General features: G+C 44.2%; 1 protein-coding gene across 4 annotated transcripts in view; it reads left to right on the top strand.

The window, feature by feature from the left end:
* Positions 1–1881: 1881 nt before the first annotated feature.
* Positions 1882–19651, top strand: part of LOC110542842 (cytochrome P450 4X1) — a 30281-nt gene continuing 12511 nt past the window's right edge. For 2 of the 4 annotated variants that reach the window (XM_060366179.1, XM_060366178.1), the window contains exons 1-8: positions 1888–2387; positions 9003–9144; positions 10132–10176; positions 12383–12510; positions 15894–16021; positions 16099–16253; positions 17622–17722; positions 18452–18642. In XM_060366179.1, coding sequence (XP_060222162.1) covers positions 1920–2387; positions 9003–9144; positions 10132–10176; positions 12383–12510; positions 15894–16021; positions 16099–16253; positions 17622–17722; positions 18452–18642 — 1358 coding nt within the window. In that variant the 5' untranslated portion in view covers positions 1888–1919. Of the gene's footprint in view, positions 2388–9002; positions 9145–10131; positions 10177–12382; positions 12511–15893; positions 16022–16098; positions 16254–17621; positions 17723–18451; positions 18643–19651 lie in introns of all 4 variants that reach the window. The other 2 variants (XM_060366177.1, XM_021629335.2) reach the window with 2 other exon arrangements.

Raw genomic sequence — 19651 nt, 5'->3', positions numbered from 1 at the left:
AACACTACCATATGTCTGCTTTAGCACAGATACATGAACAAATGAGCGTAGACAATACCATAAAGTAGGCAGAAGCTTGGGGAGCCGAGCTTGTTAGATCCTGGCCACTAAATGCTAAAAATGCATCTTTCTCCCCTCCCCCATGCATGTGTGTTTGCATACATATTTTCATATGTGTGTAAATAGGATGTGCATCTATGTTTGAGTATGCACATCCTCATGTACTTGTGAAGTCAGAGGTCAACACTGTGTAGCTTCTTCAATTGCCCTCCACTTTATCATGTAAGCAGGGTTTCTCTCTGAACGCAGAGCACATCAAATCGACTAAAATGGCTGTGGCCCAGGGATCCTCTTGGCTTCTCCAACACTATAACTCCAGAAATATACCACCACACCCAGCTTAAACATAATGCTCTCAGTATCCATGGGGGCATTTGTCCTAAGGGTATACTAAAATGTAGATGGGCTGGAGAGATGGCTCAGCGGCTAAGAGCATGTGTTCTTGCAGGGGGCCCAAGTTCAATTTCCAGCACCTATGTGGTGGTTCATCAAGGTGGTTTTCTGACCTCTGCAGGCACCAGGCACATATGTGTTAGACATACATGCAAGCAAAATACTTATACATGTAAAAAAAAAAAAAAAGAAAATAAGTAAAACTAAAAGTAAATTTTACAAAATATTTAGATGCCCAAGGCCCTTATATGAGGTGGCATAGTATTTGCATATAACATGCTTATACGGCCTAGTACAATGTAAATGCTATGTAGCTGGTTGTATTCTTTGGAGAATAGTGGCATGAAAATGTTCTGCACACATTCAGTACAGGTGCCACATTTTCTGACTATTCTTGAGTCATGGAGGGCTGACGCCTCTTTGCATGTGCTTCCTCAGCAGGTGCCGGCTGTAGGGAACTAGCTTCAGAAGTTACAGCCATAATGGAACTGTAATTAAATCTGTGTCCATAGCTTAGGACTCAGGACACAAAACTATGAGCACTGTGAGGGCAGAAACAACATTTGGTTCACCATTTTTTTCTCCAGCTTTGAGAACTTTGACTCATACATCTAAGGTGACCAGTTCTTCTTAAAGAAACTGTCATGTGATAAACTGTTTCAAAGCATGCGAGAGCATAAAGTATCTCTCTCTAGGACCCAGGAGTAGAAAAGGACAGATGAGAGCTGGTGTCTGGTTGAAGCATTTAAGGAAACACTATTCAACGGTTTCCTTAATCACTATGTAACAGAGCCTTTCTGAGGAGCACTGAGTTCAGTCCCCTATGTTCTACTATTAGGCTGCTTGCTCTTCAGGTTTTCTGTGTCCAAATCTGGCTTTACAGCTGGGACCTAAGTAGTCAGATGGCTCTAACTTGGAAAGGCGTACACTTGGTTTAACACGGTTTGATGGTCTGATATTGCAATCTGAAACTTAATTAACTGTTAAGGTTTTCACATCTACTTATTGTGAAAAGTGTGCAAGCCACAGCCCGTGCGAGGATCGGAGAACCGTCCGCAGCCCTCTGTTCTCTCCTTCCACCGCGTGGGTTCCGGAGCTCCAACTCAGATGATCCTTACTCCCTCATCTACTCACCAGCCTTTGATCCCACACTCCCGTTTTGCAGTAGGATCCATAAACGATACGGCTGTCCTTATTGTATCTGAACGGTAGGTATGTTCTCTAGAGCTGTTCCGCTGTCTATTCCTTCCCTACTCGGACTCACACAGCTGGAAGGGGGCCACGGTGACCCTAGAGCAAGCTAGAAACCGTGATGAGGAGCAAGGGCCAAACATTCACAAGCGCAGTTCGGCAAGCCACACTGCCCGTGGCCTCACACAGTTCCTGTGTCTGCCCCTCAGATTCCAGAGTGGGAAAGCGGGTCCTTTCGCACAGCACTTTATTCTTACTCGTGACAAAGAGAAACAATGACCCCAGCCGGAGCATTATTTCAAAATCTAAATTCAGCTCCTCTGCGACCGGAAAGGTCACACTTCAAAATAAGACACCCCGGGAAGGTGCAAGAAGCCTGCCTGAATCCAGGCGTACGCCGGCGAGCGGATGCCGCGGGCTGGCCTCTCCTTCCCAGGCAGGCGCCGCCCCTCCCCCGCCGCAGCCACACCCAGGGCTCCCCGGGGAGGGGGCCGGGTGATGCTCCCCGCTTCCCACCGCGACCACATCTGCCCACCCACCGCCCGCGCGACAGCGGGAGCGGAGCGATGGAGGCCTCCTGGCTGGAGACTCGCTGGGCGCGGCCCCTGCACTTGGCCTTGGTGTTCTGCCTGGCGCTGGCGCTGATGCAGGCCTTCAAGCTCTACCTGCGGAGGCGCCGGCTGCTGCGAGACCTGAGCCCCTTCCCGGGGCCGCCCGCCCACTGGCTCCTGGGACACCAGAAGGTAGCTGGAGGGAAGGGGTGGCGCGGGACGCTGCGCAGGTAGCCTAGAGGCTGCTTTCTCCCCATCTCCTGCCCGTTCTAGGTTATTCTAGCCCGCGGGTGTTGCCGGGTGGGCGTCTGCTCCTCTGAAATACTGAGGATTCGCGCATCCCCTCAGGGAAGGGTCGCTAGAGATGAGAGTTATTTAGGAAGCCTGAAAGGGTCAGTTCAGTCTCGTGTAGCCCGGGCATGTCTTCCGCGTGTATTGCTTTAAACTCAGTAAGTCTAAGCCACACTTATTAGCTGCAGAAGATGTGCAAAAGCAAACGCCGTCGCTGGCACCCTTGGCTCATTCCGACCAGAAAAAAAATAATAATAATAATAACTTGTCTTTTTTTAGTTCTCTGTAAAGCCAGGAGCAGTCCCACCCGTCTACTCTGAGGACGCTGGTTGAGGAAGATTTGCTGAGTGCACGCACACTTGTTCGGTCTCTCCTCTTTTTTTCCAAACCCACTCTTAAATTCTCTTCAACCCATTGAAGGAGCAGTTGTGTGCTAAGTCCTAGGGCTGCGGAAAAGAAAGCAGGTCTGTCCTCGAGACCCCAAGTAAAGTACAGGGTTGAACTGCAAAGAGAAAAAAATCCTGGATAAAGAAGGATGATGGCGCCTCCTCGGAGGATCCCCAGGGGAAGAAAGAACCGCTGTGAAGGGGCTGCGCTCTTCAGGATGGGGTGGGCTGGCAAGGGTTACTGGTTTTTTAAAGCTCCTCAGCTTCGCGGACTCTATGTGCCATGTGCTGAGTCAGGGTTCTTCAGGAACACTCCAGGTACACACATACCACACTTCTCTCTCTCTCTCTCTCTCTCTCTCTCTCTCTCTCTCTCTCTCTCTCTCTTCCTCTTTGTTAGCATATTTTGGTTGTTTGGGAGCTTGGATTTTGTGTTTGGGATAGAGAGAGTCAATCGCTAGAGCGCAGACTGTCCTGGAACGCACTACATAGCCCAGGCTATCTTCAAACTCGCAGGCTCCTAAGTGCTGGGATCACAGACATGAGCCACCAGGCTTAGCGACTGCATTCTCTCCTTCCGTTCATTTAGCAGTATATGAAATGAACGGCTTAGGCTGACTCCAGATCCGGGCTATTTATAAATAATGCAGTGAACATAGAAGTCAGATATCTTAATGAAATATTAATTATTTATTTGGAGCATTTACACAGACGAGTTATTGCAGTTTTAAGATTTATTTATTTCATTTTATGTGTATGAATGTCTTGTCTGCATGTATATGGATATATCATATATGTACCCTGTACCCATAGAGATCAAAAAAATGCCATCAGATCTCCCAGAACTAGTTATGGATAGTTATGAACTGCCATGTGGGTTCTGGGAACCAATTCCAGGTCCTCTGGATGAATAGCAAGTGCTTTTAACTACTGAGCCATCTGAAATATATGTTTTTGTTTTGTTTTGCTTTTTGCTTTTTAAGACAGGATTTCACTGTAGCCCTGGCTGTCCTGGAACTTGCTCAGCAGATCAGGTTGGGCCTTGAACTCACAGAGATCCTCCTGCCTCTGTCTCCCAAATGCTGGGATTAAAGGTATGCGCCACCAATGAATGTATTTATTTGTTTGTTTGTGTGTTTTGTTTTTTAAGATAGGGTTTCTTTGTATGCATGGCTGCCCTGGACTCACTTTGTAGACCTGGCTGGCCTCAGACTCACAGAGATCCACCTGCCTCTGCCTCCCTGAGTGCTGAGCTTACAGGTGTGTGCCACTGTGCCAACAACAATAGCCATTTCTTAAACTCTAATTCTTTGAGTTGGCAGTCAAAGCTGAGTGAGGTCATGGAGTCTTTCTAGGTGACTTTGACTAGGCTGTTTAATAGGCCAAAGTTTACAGCAGGTTAGATAAAGGCTGGCTGTTATTCTAAACACCTTGTTATCTTCTGCCTGCTGTGTTATCTCCAGCTGGCTAGCTGGCTAGCTGGCAAGCCTGACCCTGCTTACCTGGTGTCAGTGTCCTAGGATAGCAAGAGAGCCATATTTGAACTTGCAAGCAGTTTTTAAGCTGCTCAGCCACTTTTGCTGCACTTGCATTGATTGATCAAAGCCAGTCATGTAACCAAGTCCAGAGTCAGAGTGGAAGAGCACAGAGCACATGAATACAGGGGAGAGTGATAAAATAGGATCATTGTCATAGTAACTAAATATATCCTTCTTTATTACAGAGTTCTAATTTTCTTTATAAAATGCTATGTCATATCTCTTCTGATATATTGTAGTTTTTTGTAAAATTATTTCTAATGCCTGCATCCTTTTGGAAAGAGGGGTGTTCAAGAGAGAGTTTCTCTGTGTAGCCTTGTCTGTCCTGGACTCTCTTTATAGACCAGGCTGGCCTTGAACTCACAGAGATCTGCCTCCTCAAGTATTTGGGATTACAGGTGTGCATCACTGCACCCCGATACCAACATATTTTTGTTTCCTTTCTATTTGTGCATTATCTTTTGCTGCCAAACAATTTTTTTTCTTTCCAATCTTCCACACTTGGTTCTCCCAGCATCCTTTCTGCCTACTGGATGTCCCATCTCCTATTTCCTGCCTAAGGTATAGGCCATTAGATTTATTATTGTCGGGTGCTACATCCGTACAATACACAAGACATTCTCTCTTCAGTTGACAGGCCTCGGTAGCCTTTGTTTATCGGCACTGGCTCTTTTCATAAGGCTACACACAGCTTAAGTGCCCATTTGTCCGAAGATAACTGGTTGTTTCTTGGTTTTAGCAACAAAATCCCCACATCCTGGGGACAAGCAGGGCAAGTTAGCCACCGTACTATCAACAAGGCAGCTTGCTTCTCCCAGGATAAGAGAAAAGAGCCCGGGTGCTGGAGAGATGGCTCAGAGGATAAGAGCACTGATTGCTCTTCCCGAAAGTCCTGAGTTCAATTCCCAGCAACCACATGGTGGCTCACAACCATCTAAACATGAAATCTGGTTCCCTCTTCTGGCGTGCAGGTGTACATGCTAACACACATTGCATAAGTAATAAATAAATAAATCTTTAAAAAAAGAGAGAGAGAGAAAAGAGCCCAAGATGGAAAAGTCAAGAAGGAGGCAGCACTCTTTTTAAAGCTAGTTGAAACTTTTCTGCCGTCACTTCTACTGTGAGTAATCGGTCACATCAACAAATTCTGGTGCACTATGGAAGAGAACAGTACAGCGGTGGGGTCTTAGGGACCATCTTGTTGGTGACTACCACAGCACATTTAGACTTATGTTTTCCATGATAGAGGATGTGAAGCACTAGAGAGGTTTGGAAGTCTTCTGTACTCATAGAGAACTTTCCTAAAGACTGATATGTGAGAACCACTGTTAGAGGAACAGAACCTTCAGTATCTACATTTCTTCTTATGGTTATACATGGGAGAATCTTCTGTTCTTCATGGGAGGATGCCCAATGACTTGCATTCTGGAAGTAAGAAGGCGGGAAGCTAAGACATCTGATTTGTTATCTTTCCCTAGGCTCCGGTTATACTTCAGTGTCTCACTCTTAACTTCCACAATGCCTAGTTTCTTCAAACCTCAAAGTTTCTCTGGCTCAGTTTGTGTAGACAATCAAAACTCTTCTCTTTAAGTTCCTTCAGGCAGGTGAAGTGGCTGCCGTTTAAGGAGAGAGAGAGCTGGGAGTCAGCCAGGCCTCTTCTGTAACTCGCCTCTTCCTCACACTAATGCTTTACATTTATTTAACTTTTTTCATTCAACATAAATTACTTTTTCTATCCTTCTCAGTCCTCAACTTCAATTTACTCTGTTTCTTGTTAGAGTTCATTTTCAACTCCATGCTTTCTAGAACTTTAATTAAAAGAAGTTTAAAACTTTAATTAAAAGAAGTTCTCAAGTAAAAGCTGAGAAATCTGAAAAATTGTCCCACAGATCTGTTCTACCAACTATTGAGAATGAACTGCCAAAGAGGTGATTCTCCCAAAAGGCAAAGAAACAGCCTATCTTCATTCTCTTTAATGGCTTTTTTGTTGTTGTTGTTGTTGTTTTGTTTTATTTTTGTTTTTCTAGTGGAGGCAGTGGAGCAGGGAATTGGTTTTTCAAGATAGGGATTTTCTGTGTTGCCATGGCTGGCCTGGAACTCACCCTGTAGATCAGCCTGGCCTAGAACTCAGATTTGCCTGCCTCTGCCTCCGGAGTGTTGGGATTAAAGTGTGTGCAGCCACCTCCCAACTTCTTTCTGTTCTTTTAAGGCAGGGTCTCAGGTAGCCAAGGCAGGCAGATTTTCTATGTAACTCCTAATCCCTTTACTCCTGCCTCTCCAGTGCTGGATTTATAAGCATGTACTCTCACTCTTCTCGATTCTGTGTTTACTCTCAATAAAATCTTCAAGAATTCACAAGTTGAACTGCTTTAAATGTTCTAAGTACCCCTCGTTTCCATGACATTGTACATTGTACATTGGCCTGTGGGGCCTTGAATAATGCTATGGTCAGGTTTGCTGCTTGGACTGTGAATTTTGGGATTCTATCACCTGTTTTTGCTGTACATACAAACTTTTAACTGTTTTTGTCTCCCTAGTAGACTAATCTTGTTATTATGAAATGTTCCTTTCGTTAAGTGAGAATCCTTGCCTACCTTATCTCAAATAACCTTATCTACACTCTTTCTTTGGTAATATGAATATGTTAGGTTTTTCCAGCCACATGGGGCCTTTTAAAAATTGTCTTCTGTCAACACATGTATAGTTTTCTGTGCCCTCTGACAATGTTTGTCTTTTGTCTGAAAACCTTAGTTCATTTACATGCAGTATAATATATTATTGGTTTGTTTGAGAGATAAACTTGTTTAATGTTTGAAAACAACTGAAAACATGCGAGACACTTAGTGAAATGAGGCATTAAGTTCCACTATGACCTCTCTAAAGTCAGCAAGAACCTGTCTTAGCTTCAGGTTGTAGTGTGATCTGAAATGTCCTCATACGTTCATATCTATTTCTAAGCACATGTCTAAACACCTAATACCCAGCCAGGGGTAGTTTGGAAAGGTTGGCATGGTAAGTCACGGGAGGAGCATCTTTGAGACTTATAGCCCAGGCTTGCTCTCAATACTGTTTGTTGTCTCTGTTCCCTGGCTCACCGTGATTTGAACAATCCATAAGCTCCTGGTGTCAATTTTAACAATCCATAAGCTCCTGGTGTCAAACAGTGAGGCTTAACGCCGTGCCTTCTCTGCTGCGTGAACTGTATCCCCTGAGACTGTGAGCCAAAATTAACCCCTCCCTTAAGATGTTTCTGAATATTCATCGTCTAGAATGTTACAGGTCCTCCGTACATGCTCACTGTTGGTGAATCAATAAACATTGACACTATTAGAGATAAATATTTACACCACCTTGTGGTGGCTTGATGGTGGTAACATCAACATCATTTCAGGATCTGGGTCTCAGGATCCTGACCTTTTAGTAGACCTAACCTATCCAGGGATCAGTTTATAGATGAGAGTGGTTGACTGATAACACACAGATCTGGAAGGCTGTTTCCCACCTCTTCTGAGGATCAGAACAGTTGCAGAGCAAGTGCTGTTAAGTCACGCAAGAAATAATTTCAACATCTTTGGATTTCCTCCAAGGTGGGGATCCTCATAACTGTGCTCAATGTGTATGGGAAACCCAACCACACACACATATACCATAAGTAGATGCAAAGAAATTGTATAAGTCCAGTAATTTATAGGAACTACTTAAGCCACTAGCAATCTTGTCCTAAAAGTGAAAGGTTTGGATGAGGAACATGGCTCCGTGGGTAAGGTGCTTGCCTTGAAAACAAGAGGGCTAGAATCCAGATGCTCAGAACCTACATAAATGCCAGCTAAGCAGTGATCTCTGGGTTTTGTTTAGAGACCCTCCCTCAACGAATAAGAAGACATGTGGTATGATTTCAAGGCCAGCCTGGGCTATGTTATGAGACTCTATCTCCAAAAATAAATAAATAAATAAAAATCTGGAAGCTGAGAGTTTATCTATATGTTTGTTTCAAATTTCAGGAACCTGTAGACATGAGCATTCTGCTATTATGGAAAAATAACTGGATGTATTTGTAGAAGGAGTTGGCAAGTTTGTAGAGGGAAGTGTTTGTTGTTAAGTCATGAGAAAGAACCACTGATCAGTAAGAAGAGAACAGAAAAGGGAGACGGAATGGTAAGCTAGACAGTGGTCCTGTTCAGTTTACAAAGAGAAAGCTTTGAGCAGCTTCCAGCACAGGGAAACAAAGTCTGCAGCCCCACAGCCCCACCTCCTCTCTAGTCCTCTGATGTCCTCAGATGCCAGAGTGAGACCTACCTAACCTCAGCCTCTGCCGGGAAAAGCTTACACTCAAACGCTTGTCACTCAGCAAGGATTTGATCCAATGGTGCAACATGTGTTTAAGCTGAAAAACCAAATATACTAGACTTGCTTAGGACATTGTCGCCAAGGTTAGAAATCTTAGAGAAAGAATGTTCCCTTCCCTACTTAAAGAAGCCAGGTCCCTCTGCTGTGCAACCCCGTGTGGGCCTTGAACTCACCCTGTGTCTGTAAGACAAGCCACGACAATGCCAGCCCGTCTTACTCTCCTGTCCTATCCTTTTTCACTGTAGTTTCTTCAGGAGGATAATATGGAGAAGCTTGATGAGATTGTCAGAACATACCCTTGTGCCTTCCCCTGCTGGGTAGGGCCCTTCCAGGCATTTTTCTACATCTATGACCCAGACTATGCAAAGATATTTCTGAGCAGAACAGGTAAGAAATGAGACAAAACTCAAGAGTCCTAATCCTGCTAGGAGTGAGTTGCATTTAACCACAGGCCTGGTCTGAAGCAAAGATTAGCCCTGGGCTTGGAAAAGATTCTGAGAAAGTATGGAGAGGGGACAGATCTGCCCCAGTAAGGGAGCTTCCCATCTTCTCCCCAACTCCTTGTCTAGTTTCGGCTCCAAGGGCACCATGAATCCCATTTGCCACCACTAGCCTGGCCAGGGGCTTTCTTTGCCTCCTTGGTTTTAGGACCCTTAAGTCCACAACAGTACTTCCTACATACACTGCGTTTTGAACAGAAGTCTCCAGGAAAAATCAGAAACTGACCTCTGTGGTTCTGACTGAAGCTAAGGTAGTGGAAGACTCACTTAGAGCCCAGACTCTTGGACAGGGTCCAATCCATTTACGTGATTCCTGTTATGGATTATCTCAGCACAAAACTCAAATGAACAGTCTGAGCTGTGTGACCATCTCACATTCTAATCTTACCTGTGTTTCGAATTCCTCACCCTTAACAAAACCTACTCGAAACAGACCTTTCTCTGAACATCTCTGTGTTTCTCTGTCCCCTGCTCTGTCTATAGTTCACCTCTTCAGAACCAGAGTTGTAAAATATATTTGCATTAGAGTCACAAGAAAATCAAGAGGACTTTGTACCTCCCTGTCTGATGTTTTCCAAGTATGCGTGTCCCAACACCAGTTCTGGAAACTTGTCCATCCCCAAGTGAGCCAGCATGTTAAGGGGACACAAACCAGGAAGAATATAAGCTTAGGTCCTGGGACTTGTTCTTCTCTAGAAGTGAACCAAAACTTGGGTTTTCCCACCCTCTAAGGCTGTAGGAATTGAGGTGGGCCATTCCCTCCTGCCAATGTCTGTGCTGAGTGCAGGCGAATGGAGGAAGCCTTCCCCGACTTAAACTGGTCATGAGCGTTTTCCCTAATGCTGCCTTTTGTTTCTTCTGCTTGGTTCTGCAGACCCAAAGACCCAGTATGTGCACCAGTTCATGACTCCATGTATTGGTATGTACGCCCCACCCTTTCTCACTCCAGGTCACTTTTCCAAAGCGGAGCATTCCAAAGAGACTCAAACCTCAAGTCAAACGCATCAAGAAAGGAGCATCAAATACATGTGACATGAATATAAAGTGGGGGACACCTGGAAGAAGGAAGAGAGCAAGCCAGAGAGAGCAAGCCAGAGAGAGCAAGCCAGAGAGAGCAAGCCAGAGAGAGCAAGCCAGAGAGAGCAAGCCAGAGAGAGCAAGCCAGAGAGGCAGGGACACAGGGACACGGGGGGTGACAGAGAGAAGGAGACCAGTGAGAAAAAAGCATAGTGACATTAGAAGAGGTCACTGTAAATTGATTTAGATTAATTTAAAATGTAAATTAGAAAATGCATGATACAAACCACTGTTTTATATCATTCTCACCTAAAAATATAATTTTTCAAGTTTAAAAATGGAATCTGGAGACCTGAGTTTAACCCCTATTACCTATATATAAGAGAGGAGCATGATGGTTTGCACTTATAATCCTGACACCAGGGAAACAGGAACAGGAAGGTCTCTTGGCTGGCCAGCAGCTATTGGTGAGAGACCTGACCTATCTCAGCTCAACAATAAGAAAAGCAATGGAGGACCTGTGAACACACAGCACTTCTAAAGAGTAAAGTCTGTGAGGAGAGTTATGTAGGAGAGGGTCAAAGGGGAAGTCAAAGGTCAACCCACAGCACTTCACAGAAAGCATCCGTGTATGTTTCTCTCCTCAAAGTCCCATTTCAAGGCAGCGTGCATGCGAATTCCTCAAAGTCTTAGCTTCACTAAGTGTGTGTGGGGGGATTTTAAACCTTTCTTCTCTTGTTTTCTTGTATTTTCCTTTCTTTTCGGAGTTCTCTTATTTTAATTTGCTTCTCAGTAAAATCTTTCTCTCATATGCAGTTTGGCTTTATCCTGTGAACAGATAAATGAAACTGCTTTCTCATATCGTTGATGTTTACTTTAGAGCAAGAAGAAATTAAATAAAAGAATCTAGAACGGATCTAGGTGAATGTTGTATTCCTAGCCCTTTCTGCAACAGCTAGAACTCTAACCAGGCTTCATGAACCTGGCATTTTGTAAGCACTCAAAGAGGTTATGCCACTCACAAATAGCTCAGCGCTGAGAATGGGAAATGACCACACTCCCTCCCTTCGCTAAGAAGTTATTTGCAATTAACACCTGCTAGGAAAGGGAAAATCAGTTTTCTCCAATGGAGTGTCAGTGTGTACGTAAACCACATTCCAGGGAAGGAGGAACACCTGGCCCCATGCCCAGGAGTAGTTGGCCAACACAAAATAGGCTCTGTGGTTTGTCTTAGTTATTTTATTTTGTTTGTCTGTTTTGATTTTCATTTTTGTGGGTTTTTTTTTTTGTTGTTGTTTTTGTTTTTGTTTTTGTTTTTTGAGAGAAAAAGGGAAAACATGAAGTTGAGCTGGCAGAGAGGTAGGAAGGATCTGGGGAAAGTTTAGGAATGTGAAAGAATATGATCAAAATATATTGTGTGAAAATGTTAATAAAACGTTTAAAGGATGTCTTAATATTTATTTTATTTTTTTATTTAAATGTATGTTTCTGTGTGTCTGTGCACATGGATGCTAGAAGAGGGGCTTGAATTCTGGGATCCGGAATTACAGATGGTTGTGAATCACCCAGTGCAGGTGCTGGGAACTGAACGCCAGTCCTCTGCAAGGACAGCAGACATTCAACCACTGAGCTATCTCTCCAGCCCCTGCAGGCCAAACCTTAATGGCAGCACATTTTCAGCAATAGATATGTGTTTTCACAGACCAGAGCTTGAGGGGAGGATATCTGGGATCAGATGAACACACTTGCCTTGTTTCTGATGAATCTGTGTTCACAGGAAAGTTTATCTACACAAAGAGGAGATGGATAATCATCATGTTTCTACCATGGGCTAGGTGCCTTTTGTAAGTGCCCTCACTGAAGGCACATCTCATTGTTCAGAAACTGAGCCTCATCAGGCAGCAAAGCTCTTAGGGCTTTGGAAAGCACTTTCTCACCATGTTAACTGTGTCCACCCGATGTGAGCGTCAGAGCCCACCATCATCCTCATCCGTCAGCTCCCTGATAGTCACCACCACTTCGTGGCTGCTTGTGAGTGGATCACATCAGTCTATGTTCTCTCCTTGTCTAATGCAATGCGTGAGGTTTTGTGCATTTTCTTTCTCAAGGAAGAGGACTCCTGAACCTAGATGGGCCCCGGTGGTTCCAACACCGCTGCCTCCTAACCCCTGCATTCCATCAGGACATGCTGAAACCGTGCGTGGACATGATGGCCCACTCTGTGAACACGATGCTGGTAAGTGAAGCACTAGAGTAGACATTCATGTAGTGGATCCAGGAAAACCAAAGCTGATTTCTAGAAACTAATCAGAATCCACGTCCCCACTGAGCAGCGATGGCTATGCAAGCCTTTGGGTGATTGAAAAGGAAGGGCTTGTGGTCCTCTGTCTTAGAATCTGACGTTCTATGGTGGTAAGACTCAGATAGCAGGTGCTGAGGGAGACAGGAAAGGAAGCCAAGAGCAGCTAACCAGCCTCAGATTTCAGAGGTGACTCAGATTTACCACAAATGTATGCTGATTTGCATACATCAATATTAGGAACAAGGAACCCCTATGCAGAGAGATGTAAAGCAAAATGCGAGGCTGAAATGGGCTTGGTTAATGGGCATGAAGGACCCAGCAAAGGATTGGTGTCTCTGTTAGCACCTCTTTAGGTGGTGGGGCATCTTTAGATGAGTGGCTCCCTCTGAAGAGGTAGGGGACTGCTGCAGAGGGGCATCCCAGTTGGGTAGCTTCTGGCTCAAGGGTGAGCAATATCAGAAGCTCAATTGCCATAGGGGCTTTCACCTTTTTAGTGTATTTATTTTAAAAGCAGACAAATAATCAATGCAGCTTCTTCACAAACATCAAATACCACAAAGACAAATTTCCCTCATTACCTGCAAGCTCATAGTCTGTTCCCAAAAAACAGTTGTTACTACCTTGTGGCAGGCTGCTCAGCCAAACTTCTGTGAGAAAGGAGTGGGATAGCAGTGGGAATTCTCAAAGCAGCGACTGGGAGAGCGCCAGGCTCAAGAAGGGGGACAGGGGACAGGAACAGGGTCCAGCACAATTCAGCTCCTCCAGTGACCATTTCATCCCCTCTGTTTCTAGCAGCCATTTCTTCTCTTCTCTTCTCTTCTCTTCTCTTCTCTTCTCTTTCTTTCTTTCTTTCTCTCTCTCTCTTTCTTTCTTTTTTTCTTTCTTCTCTTGTTCTCTCGTTCTCTCTTTCTTTCTCTCTCTCTTTCTCTCTTTCTCTCTCTTTCTTTCTTTCTTTCTTTTTCTTTTTTTCTTTCTTTTTTCTTTTCCTAGGGCAGGATTTCTCTGGGTAGCCTTGGCTGTCCTGAACTCACTTTGTAGACCAGGCTGGCCTCAAACTCACAGAGAACCGCCTGCCTCTGCCTCCCTGAGTGCTGGGATTAAAGGCGTGCACACCACATCCTGCTGCCCTCTGAATTTTTTTAAAATTTATTTATTTTTTATATTAATCACAGGTTCTTTACTTTGTATCCCAGGCATAGCCCCCTCCCTCATTCCCTCCCAATCCTACCCTCCCTCCCTCATCTTCTCCCTGCCCCTTTCCAAGTCCACTCATAGGGGAGGACCTCCTCCCCTTCCATCTGACCCTAGCTTATCAAGACTCTTCAGGCCTGGCTGCAATGTCCTCTTCTGTGGCCTAGCAGGGCTGCTCCTCCCTCGGGGGGGGGGGGTCGTCAAAGAGCTTGTCGTTGAGTTCATGTCAGAAATAGTCCCTGTTCCCCTTATTAGAGATCCCATTTGGCCACTGAGCTACCATGGGCTATATCCGAGCAGGGGTTCTAGGTTGTATTCATGCATGGTCCTTGGCTGGAGAAACAGTCTCAGAAAAGACCCCTGTGCCCTGACATATTTGGTCCTTGTGGAGCTCCTGTCCTCCAGGTCTTACTAACTCCCCCTTTTTTCATATGATTCCCTGCTCTCTGCCCAAGGTTTGGTTATGAGTCTCAGCATCTGCTTTGATACACTGCTAGGTAGAGTCTTTCAGAGGCTCTCTATGGTAGGCTCCTGTCCTGTTACTTGTTTTCTCCTACATTCAATGTCCATCCCATTTGTCTTTCTAAGTGAGGATTGGTCATCTTACCCTGAGTTCTCTTTCTTGTTTATCTTGTTTAGGTGTATAGATTTCAGTATGTTTATCCTATCTTATAGGTCTATATAAGTGAGTATATACCATATGTGTTTTTCTACTTCTGGGTTACCTCACTCAAGATGATCTTTTCTAGGTCCCACCATTTGCCTGCAAATTTCATGATTTCCTCATTTTTAATGGCTGAGTAGTATTCCATTGTGTAAAAGTACCACAGTTTCTGTATCCATTCCTCAACTGAGGGACATCTGGGTTGTTAATGCAGGTATTTCCCTGGATTCTTCTCGCACTTCCTCCTTCTACTGAACGCTCTGGGCACCTCGAGCTCAGAGGTCTGTCGGTCTGTCATCTGTCGCTCCTCTCATTTCTTCCAAGCCTGCTATGTAGGCTCGTCAGCGAAACATAGACACTTAGTTGAAAGGCTTTCAGATTCTGCATTGGTACCTAGTTTGTTACCTCGAGCTTCTCAGCCTCCAGCACCTAGGTTGGCTCCTGTGGGCGCTCAACAAACGTAAGCTGAACTAAATTTAAACATTTCCATCGATTACATCTTTACACAAAAAGTGCCTGTTGTGATAAACACATTTATAACTGGGACGTGGGCAGTTTGGCAGACAGAAAGCACATTTCAGGCTGTGTGAATTGGCCTCTTCCTCCGTAAGGAAGTCAGAGCCAGCTCCCTGCAGCAACTCCTTTTCCAGATCTCTTTCTGTTCCCAATGTTTGAACCAGAAATATTTTAATTGTTTGTATTTGACATTTTTAAGTTAAATATAATTATATTATTTCTCCTCCTTCTCCTCCATCAACTCCTTTCATGTTTCCCCCTTTATTTTCTTTCAGTTTCATGACTTCTTTTTCTTTAATAATTATTGTTACATGTGTACATAAATATACAAATATAAATACAACCACTTCGTGTTGCTTGTATGTGTAAGTTCTCAGGGTCGGCCAGTGGTGGGGGTTCATCCCTCAGGGGACTAATTCTCCCCTCTCATCGGTCGTTGATTGCCTGTAGCTCCCCATCTAGGATTGGGGCTCAGGATTTCCCCCCTCTACATGAGCACGTCTCTTGGTGTCATCAATTGCTGAATCTAAGATGTTTTTGGAAAATGTTCTGAGTTTATTTTAAGTGTGGGCATGATGGTTGAGAGTAGAGGTGGGGTATCTAGCAAGTTGGGAGTTGAGGAGGAAGCCCTGGGGAAACCCCATGTGTTGCCATCTTAATGAGATGGTGTGTAGAACTCTGTGCTGTTTGGTGCTGAGCCAAGACAATCGTTGAAAGACCATTTGCTGATGTGAAGTGTACATCCTGTTCTTTTCCGCTCGCTTGCTTAGCGTGTGCTTCCCTTCCTAGTGTCAAAAGTAAACTTACCGGTTATTTACTCCTGGCCGCCAGTTCCTGTAAGGACAGGGTTTTGTCCCTGAAATGATAAGGGCAGGGTTGGGGGAAAGCAGGCAAATAAAGGCCATTTGATGGTGGTGATGATATTGATCTTGGCCTCCTCTGGCAGGATAAATGGGAGAAGATGTGGACCACTCAGGAAACAACCATGGAGGTTTTTGAACACATCAACTTGATGGCCCTGGACATAATTATGAAATGTGCTTTTGGCCAGGAGACCAACTGCCAGATCAACGGGTCAGTGACGGGACAGTGAACAAGTTCACTGTTATCTGAGTCAATTATTAACCCATTATTCCAACTTTTTCTTCTAGCACCTATGAGCCTTATGTGAAGGCAACATTTGAACTTGGTGAAATCGTATCCTCTCACTTGTACAATTTCTGGCATCACCATGACATAATTTTCAAATTCAGCTCTAAGGGCCACTCTTTCCAGGAGTTAGGCAAAGTGATACATCAATACACAGGTAAAAACACAGGCCTGTCTTGTTGTGGGTTACCCAAATCTCCGCACCATCATGCCTGTCTTATGTATAGAAGGATAAGTCTCATGGTAAACAAGAAAAGAAAGCTTGTCCTTAATGAAGCTTTAATATGGTCACTGCTCAAATAACTACAGCTTCAGCCTTATAAGACAAGTTTACTCCCTCATTATCATATATTATACAATTCTGTTATATGCAGTTATTACTAATACATGTAACAAGGGAGCATTTCAGATTTTAAAAATACATGGCATGTGGCTTTCTTATGCAATAAACTAAGTAATAACTATAAGCTAAAGTGCTTGCACAGCATAGGCATGGAGGAAAGACAGATGGGGATGTGTATTCGAGACACCCGAAAGCCGGGTATGGTGGTGTGGTACACATTTTCAGTCCCAGCACTCAGGACGTTGAGGTGGGGGGTCCCTGGTGATCTGAAGCCAGCCTGGTCTGCATGGTGAATTCCAGGACAGCCTGGAATTTTGTCATGTGAGTGTCAGGAATTGAACCTGGGGCCTCTGGAAAAGTAGCCAATGCTCTCAACTGCTGAGCTCTTAGTCCATCCGCAACAGTAACTTTGTTCGTAACTTCATACATGTAGACATTTATCACCTTCATTCCCACATTACTTCCTCCCGTCCCCTCCCTATCTTGCTGAACCCCCTCTTTCCAACTACTGTCCCTCCTACTTGCATGTCTTTTTGTGTGTCCGTGTATATCTTGCTGAGCCTGATTGGTTGTGCTTCGTGAGCATGGATGAGAAGCTAAACTCATGATGTACAGAAAATGTTTTTGAAAATTAAAACATACTATTCCACTTCCTTCCTTCCAAATTCGCTGAAAATTTATACGAAGTGGTAAATTCAAGTAACAAAATCGACCCCAGTTACAACAGAAAACAAACTACTTTCTGTAGACGGTGGTTGTGCGCAGTCTGTCCCCTGTCCTGCTTTTGTTTGCTTGCTGGCTTTTAGCCCCTCTGCTTGCCTGGGTGTTTTCTCTGCTGGCTATCTCATTGCATAATTTTCATGAAAACAAGATTTCAGACTGAGGAGGAAGACAGTGATTGGCTACTTTCCTCTGACTCTGCAATCATCTTGATCATATCGCTTGTCTACTGATAGAAACTAGGTTTTGGTCTCTTTTGTTTGAAACTTTTGTTAAAGGTTGGTTGTCTGTCAATAGAAAATAAACCAGTCATACAAGTTTAACGTCTTTAGATCTAATATACCCACTCTGGCCTCTATAGTCAGGCAAGTGTGACACTGTGTGGGCTATACCTTGCTTTACAATGTATTTGACTTGTCTTAGCTGTCTCTTCAGTAATGAAGACCTGTTTATTCTATGCAGAAAAGATAATCCAGGACAGAAAGAAACTCCTCAAGGATGGAGTAAAGCAGGATGACTCTCAAAAGTCTCAAAATTTTCTGGATATTGTACTTTCTGCCCAGGTAAGTGCACCAAAAGTCTAGCCCTGCTCGAACAGCAGCTAACCGTGGGGGAGGACAGATGTGCAAGTGGAGTCAGAGCAGGAAGACAGCTAAACCTCTTCCGCTAGATCCAAGCCGTAGAATGCTATGAGCCACTGGCTCTTGGTGGAAAGACTGAGCCCGGCAACTCACTAGGAGTCGGGAAACGCGGGATTACCTGTTTGCCATGCTTTGGGGGTTATATAGATACCTGGACTTGAGAGACTCGTAGAAAAATTGGAAGCATGGGTAAGCACTTTAAAAGGGAATGCTGAAGCTGGCCATGGTGGCACCTGCCTGCCTGTAATCCCAGCACTCAGGAAGGCAGAGGCTGTGAGTTCAAAGCCAGCCTGATCTACAAAGCCAGTCCAGGACAGCCAGGGCTAAACAGAGAAAGTTTATCTCAAAAAAAACCAAAAGAGAGATAGGTGGATGGAAATGTTGAAAGATTAGATACACCTGGAAGAGTGATGAAAATTTTCAAGTTCTTATGCAAAGCCTGATTTTTCTTTTGTAACATTGGTTCCCCTTGTGCTCTGGGAAAACTAGGACTCATGATCTGTATTTGGTAAACTAAACTAAAATTGAAACCTTTATTTGAAACTCCAGCATTTCTGAAAAAAACAAAACAAAACAAAACTGTACTTTTGATAGTGTCTCCAAACATCTGTGAAAAATGTTTTATTCAGCTATCTTTGCTGCATGTTGTAGGCTGAAGATGAGAGAGCCTTCTCAGATGCTGACCTGCGGTCTGAGGTGAATACCTTCATGTGGGCTGGACATGACGCTTCTGCAGCCAGCATCTCCTGGCTCCTCTACTGCCTGGCTCTGAACCCTGAGCATCAAGACAGATGCCGGACAGAAATCAGGAGCATCCTGGGAGATGGGTCTTCCATCACCTGGTAAGATCTGCTGCCCCAAGTATGTCATCCTAACTCTCTTCTTGGGATTTTGCTTATTTCTTACCCTGTTGCCTTAGTGACCACAGTGTCCCAAAGTATGTGTATGCCAAAGCAGAGGAAGTAGGCCACTTGTCTTTTCTTTCTAAAGAGAGCCCCAAGTTAACCCTGTCTTCTGCAAAGGAATTTTACTATCCAGAAATCATCCATCACTATTTTTTTTCTACACAATGTTGTATTCATTTCTTTCACCCAAGCTGTGGCATATTTGAAGTAGGGAACTGGTCTTAGGCTTGCATGTGGAGCTTCAAAGGTGACATTCCACAGGGACTCCTGTGCTCAAAAGGCTGAAGAAGTAGCTGAATCATTAAAGTCACTGCAGATACCCTAGGCCATCTCCTGGTCACTAGTGTCATACTTCAGGATAGGGTAGACTTTGGCCTTTGAACATTACAAATCAAGTTCCAGGACAGACAGAGCTGTTATACAGAGAAACCTTGTCTGAAAAAACACAAGAGAGAGAGAGAGAGAGAGAGAGAGAGAGAAGAAAATGTTAACTAAGGACATTTTAGAAATTGAGACACTAAAATAATGACTAAGATTTGGTATAGACCCTATCCTCAGTGATCTGCAGTCTAAGGCAAGAGAGAGGTCTTCGTACCATCAATTACTAATGGTAAGGACAATGACCGCCAGATTTAGAAGATAGATTCCCATCCTGGCCAATGAGGAGACCCCCTTAAGGATCTGACACATGTAGGACAAGGAGAGTAAACCAGGGGAAAGCCTCAATTCTACTTTGCCAGACTTAATGGATCTTGCTTTTAATAAACTTTAGGTGGTGGACATGCCCTTCAGACATGCTACCTACAAAGAAATACTGTGTTCCTGATAAGACATACCCACTACCCTAGTCAAAGGGACAGAAGATAAAGATGCTAAAGAGCCACATTTCACAAGCAAAGGTCAGCTCAGAAAACAAAATTTGAAGTTCTAAAGGTAGCAGAGATTT

Source organism: Meriones unguiculatus, chromosome 12 (genome assembly GCF_030254825.1).
Source record: "Meriones unguiculatus strain TT.TT164.6M chromosome 12, Bangor_MerUng_6.1, whole genome shotgun sequence".
Taxonomy (NCBI): domain Eukaryota; kingdom Metazoa; phylum Chordata; class Mammalia; order Rodentia; family Muridae; genus Meriones; species Meriones unguiculatus.
Note: the sequence above shows the minus strand (reverse complement) of the source record. Positions and strands in the feature narration are given on the sequence as shown.